General features: G+C 26.2%; 1 protein-coding gene across 1 annotated transcript; it reads left to right on the top strand.

Moving 5' to 3' along the window:
- The first annotated feature begins 6 nt into the window (after nucleotides 1-6).
- Nucleotides 7-2,327, top strand: LOC105460474 (aminopeptidase N-like). Its single transcript, XM_011706928.1, has 5 exons — nucleotides 7-213; nucleotides 669-836; nucleotides 1,221-1,379; nucleotides 1,458-1,536; nucleotides 1,825-2,327. Exons 1-5 carry the CDS (start codon nucleotides 53-55, stop codon nucleotides 2,071-2,073), a joined length of 816 nt encoding a protein of 271 aa, XP_011705230.1. The 5' UTR covers nucleotides 7-52; the 3' UTR covers nucleotides 2,074-2,327.
- Nucleotides 2,328-3,457: the final 1,130 nt, after the last annotated feature.

The following is a 3,457-nucleotide window of genomic DNA, read 5'->3' as shown; positions in this document are numbered from 1 at the left end:
CAGTCAATTCCTGAAGGACCTAAATGGATATCTTTTGGATTTAGTATCTGACATGTATGATAAAGTAGGATTTGAAGATTACGCACTTGAGAAACTTTTAGACAAATTGAATCGAGAAATAATTCTCCAATGGACTTGCAAGTTAGATAAACCGGAATGTATCAAAAAATCTGTAGACCTATTTGCGGCTTGGCGCAACGATAGTACCAAACAGTAAGAACTCAACAATTTTTGATAAAAAATTATTATGTTTATGACACTTGTTATAATCCTATTTTAATCTTAAATATCTGACATACGTTTCCACGGCTCCGTCGAATATCTTACGTACAAAAGTATTTATACAAAAATCAAGAATTTCTATTTTAAAATTACAAAATATACTTACAACTTAAAATTATATGCACATATTGAAAATGAAAATGTTTTGACTTAAAATTATTTCGGAAAATTATAATATCTCGGAAAATTGTAGTGTGAAAACAAATTTTAGAAAAGATTTGAATTAAGTATAAATTTATGTTTATTAGATTTTAAATGATTGTGTGGAAACTAACAAACCTGATAGAGAATTAAATTTGTCTGTGTATCTTAATTATAAAATTTAGAATTTATTTTACAGTAGAATTTATAATTTTTATCTAAAAAAGATTTTCTTATTCACATAGAATTCCACGTAATGCACGACCAGCTGTTTATTGCACCGCAATAAAAGAAGGAAGCTCAAGTGATTGGGATTTCCTGTGGAATCATTATCGACATACAAACTTTGCATCAGAGAAAAAGATCATTATAGATGCACTCGGATGCTCGAATAATAAGACGGTACTCCAAAAGTAAGTTTCTACAAACAGAAGATGCAATAATGTTAACTAAAAAAAATATAATTTTAAAATTTATCAGTGTTCCAGTTTAACATACAATTGCAATATGTATATCTTCACAGAAATAATATTAAAAAGTTAATTTAATTTTTAATACTCTCCATAACTTCTGATAAAGTAATTAACTTAAAAAAATTAGCTATATAAATTGTTTGATTTTTTTTAATTTTCGTCAGTAAATATATTTATAAAAGTAAATATAAAATTAAGTCCATTTTATATTTATATTTTGAAGCTCGCTAAAAAATTATAAGAGTAAATAATCTCTCTGATTACTCAAATACATTATCAAATGATTTTATAATTGATGAATTCACGAGCAATTTGTTTAAACAGTTACTTAAAAGAAGCCATTAAAAAATACAATCCTACAAATGCTGACATTCGCCGACAAGATGTTTCTGCAGTGTTTACTTCCGTGTACAGCGCAGGTTCAGTGGGAGTAAACGTTACCCTTAACTTTTTAACAGAAAATATCGACACGCTGTACGATTAGTGAGTATTATTACAGCGTTATTGATTGCAATTTTAACAATAAAATTCTTACGTTTATACATTTTTTACGTTTTACAGTTTCCAAAAGTGGGACGATATCGCAAATTTGTTCGTTAATACCGCAGCGCATGTATCAACCGAGGTTGAATACGGACAGGTATGATTATTCAGAATTCTTATATTTAATGAACTGAAAGTAAGGAAAACAAAAGAGTTTAAAATTCTACAATGTGAAATTTAATCGAAGATTTTTACTTTTGCATATTGTTATATTAATTGAATTGCCTGTCAGTATCACAATTTTAAAATATTCTAGCATCATATTATTTACTGTTATGTTATTTACTTATTTAATTATTTTAAAAAGTGTAACCATTAGAAATTATAGATAATGTAATCGAGTAATGAAATAAATGAGACAATAATGTATTTCTTTCTCTTTTAGGCGAAATACTTCGTTGAACGTCATGAAAGGCGATTCCCTGAAAACCTCCAAGTGAGATTGCGTTCTGCTGTCACTACTGCGGAAAGTAATTTATTGTGGTTTAAAAATAATGGCTATAAAATTAGGCAATGGATAATGAGTCTAAATCCTGAAAAGCAAAAACCAGACAGTTCTACAAGAATAGAATCATTTAACATCGTTCTTACGACTCTCATTGCTTTAGTATCGTACCTTTTAAGCCGTTTCTAAATGAAAGACAACAACGAAGATTTTTCTTTAGATTTTTATCATGCAAAATGAAAAAAAATGTATTCTTATCCCTTGTTCCTTTTTATTTAATAATTTGTTTTTCTTTTTAAGCTAAGAACAGCGAAGTTATATTTTGTTTACACAATATTTTAATGTATTTAATGCAAAGAATTGTTATCTTTAATCGAGCTTTGTAATTAGGCAAGTAAATGTAAAATAAAAATAATAACAATTATATACCATTTATCAAAAAATTCTTTAATACTTTATTACAACCTAATTCATATCTCACAACTCTTAAATTAAAACACATTTTGGAAAGTTTATCAAATTCTTAAATAATACTTACAGAATTTAATTTATTTAATAAAACGTTAATATTAGCAATAAGAGCGATAATTATAAATTACTTTGTACTAATAATAATAATAAAACTAAATAGTTTTTGATTTTAATATGTCTAAGCATATTAATTAAAAAATTATTCTTTTTTATCTTATAATATTCACTTGGTAAATTTTAAAATTTAATAGTAAGGAAGTATAATTTTTCTTTATTAATAAAAAAAATGTATATGATAAATTTTCCAATCAAAAGCAGTATTATACTTTACATAGATTTTTGTTGTTATGAAATACAAAAAGAATGTCCATCCACTCACACTTCGACATCGCAGAAGAGAACCGATAATTTTTGATCGACATCGATATCGATCGATTGAAAATCGGTATTATACGATGTTTTTCCATAATTAATCGGAAATCTTCTCGCTTGTCAAGCCATCATATGTTACGTTGCGCATACTCTATTGCATGCTGCGTGTTTTACGCCACGGTACTAAAGTCATCCAGGTGATCTCTTGTAAACTCTATCATCTAAAAAAATAACATAAAAAATGATTATATTACAAGTTATTTTTTCTCAAGAAAGTAATAAGATTTTTATGGAAATTGATTACACATGCCCATTTATTTGTCAAATTTATCAAAGAACAATATTAACATTTTTATGTCATGTTTCTCGTTTAAATTATTTTAAAATTTATGATTCAAATTACTTTCAATATATAAAAACATTTTAATACATCTACTTTATTTTGCAACTTACATCTTTCAGTTTATACTCTGTATTTATTTTATATGTTGCCGGGATTATGATGCTACTCATAGTTGACTTTAATTAACCAAAACTGGAAATGATAAAAAATTCATGTTATCAAGTTTTTAAAAATATAATTCGACAACATAAATCCATAACAATTAATTTAAACCATAATAGAAGCTAAGAAGCTTCGATCTTCACCAGCTGCGCAGAATTAATTAATATTAATTGAATTGAATAAAAAGTAATTTTGTATTTTTAAGTCAAATTAGATCGGAAGAGC

Source organism: Wasmannia auropunctata, unplaced genomic scaffold, assembly GCF_000956235.1.
Source record: "Wasmannia auropunctata unplaced genomic scaffold, wasmannia.A_1.0 LD321350.1, whole genome shotgun sequence".
Lineage (NCBI taxonomy): Eukaryota > Metazoa > Arthropoda > Insecta > Hymenoptera > Formicidae > Wasmannia > Wasmannia auropunctata.
The sequence above is the reverse complement of the archived record's forward strand: the minus strand, read 5'-3'. Positions and strand labels throughout refer to the sequence as shown.

Bases quoted from the DNA above. Each gene is read 5' to 3' on its own strand.
- LOC105460474 (XM_011706928.1), top strand. From the start codon at position 53: ATGTATGATAAAGTAGGATTTGAAGATTACGCACTTGAGAAACTTTTA. The intron at 1,380-1,457 runs GTGAGTATTATT...TACGTTTTACAG, and splicing joins ATCGACACGCTGTACGATTA to TTTCCAAAAGTGGGACGATA. The intron at 1,537-1,824 runs GTATGATTATTC...TTTCTCTTTTAG, and splicing joins CCGAGGTTGAATACGGACAG to GCGAAATACTTCGTTGAACG.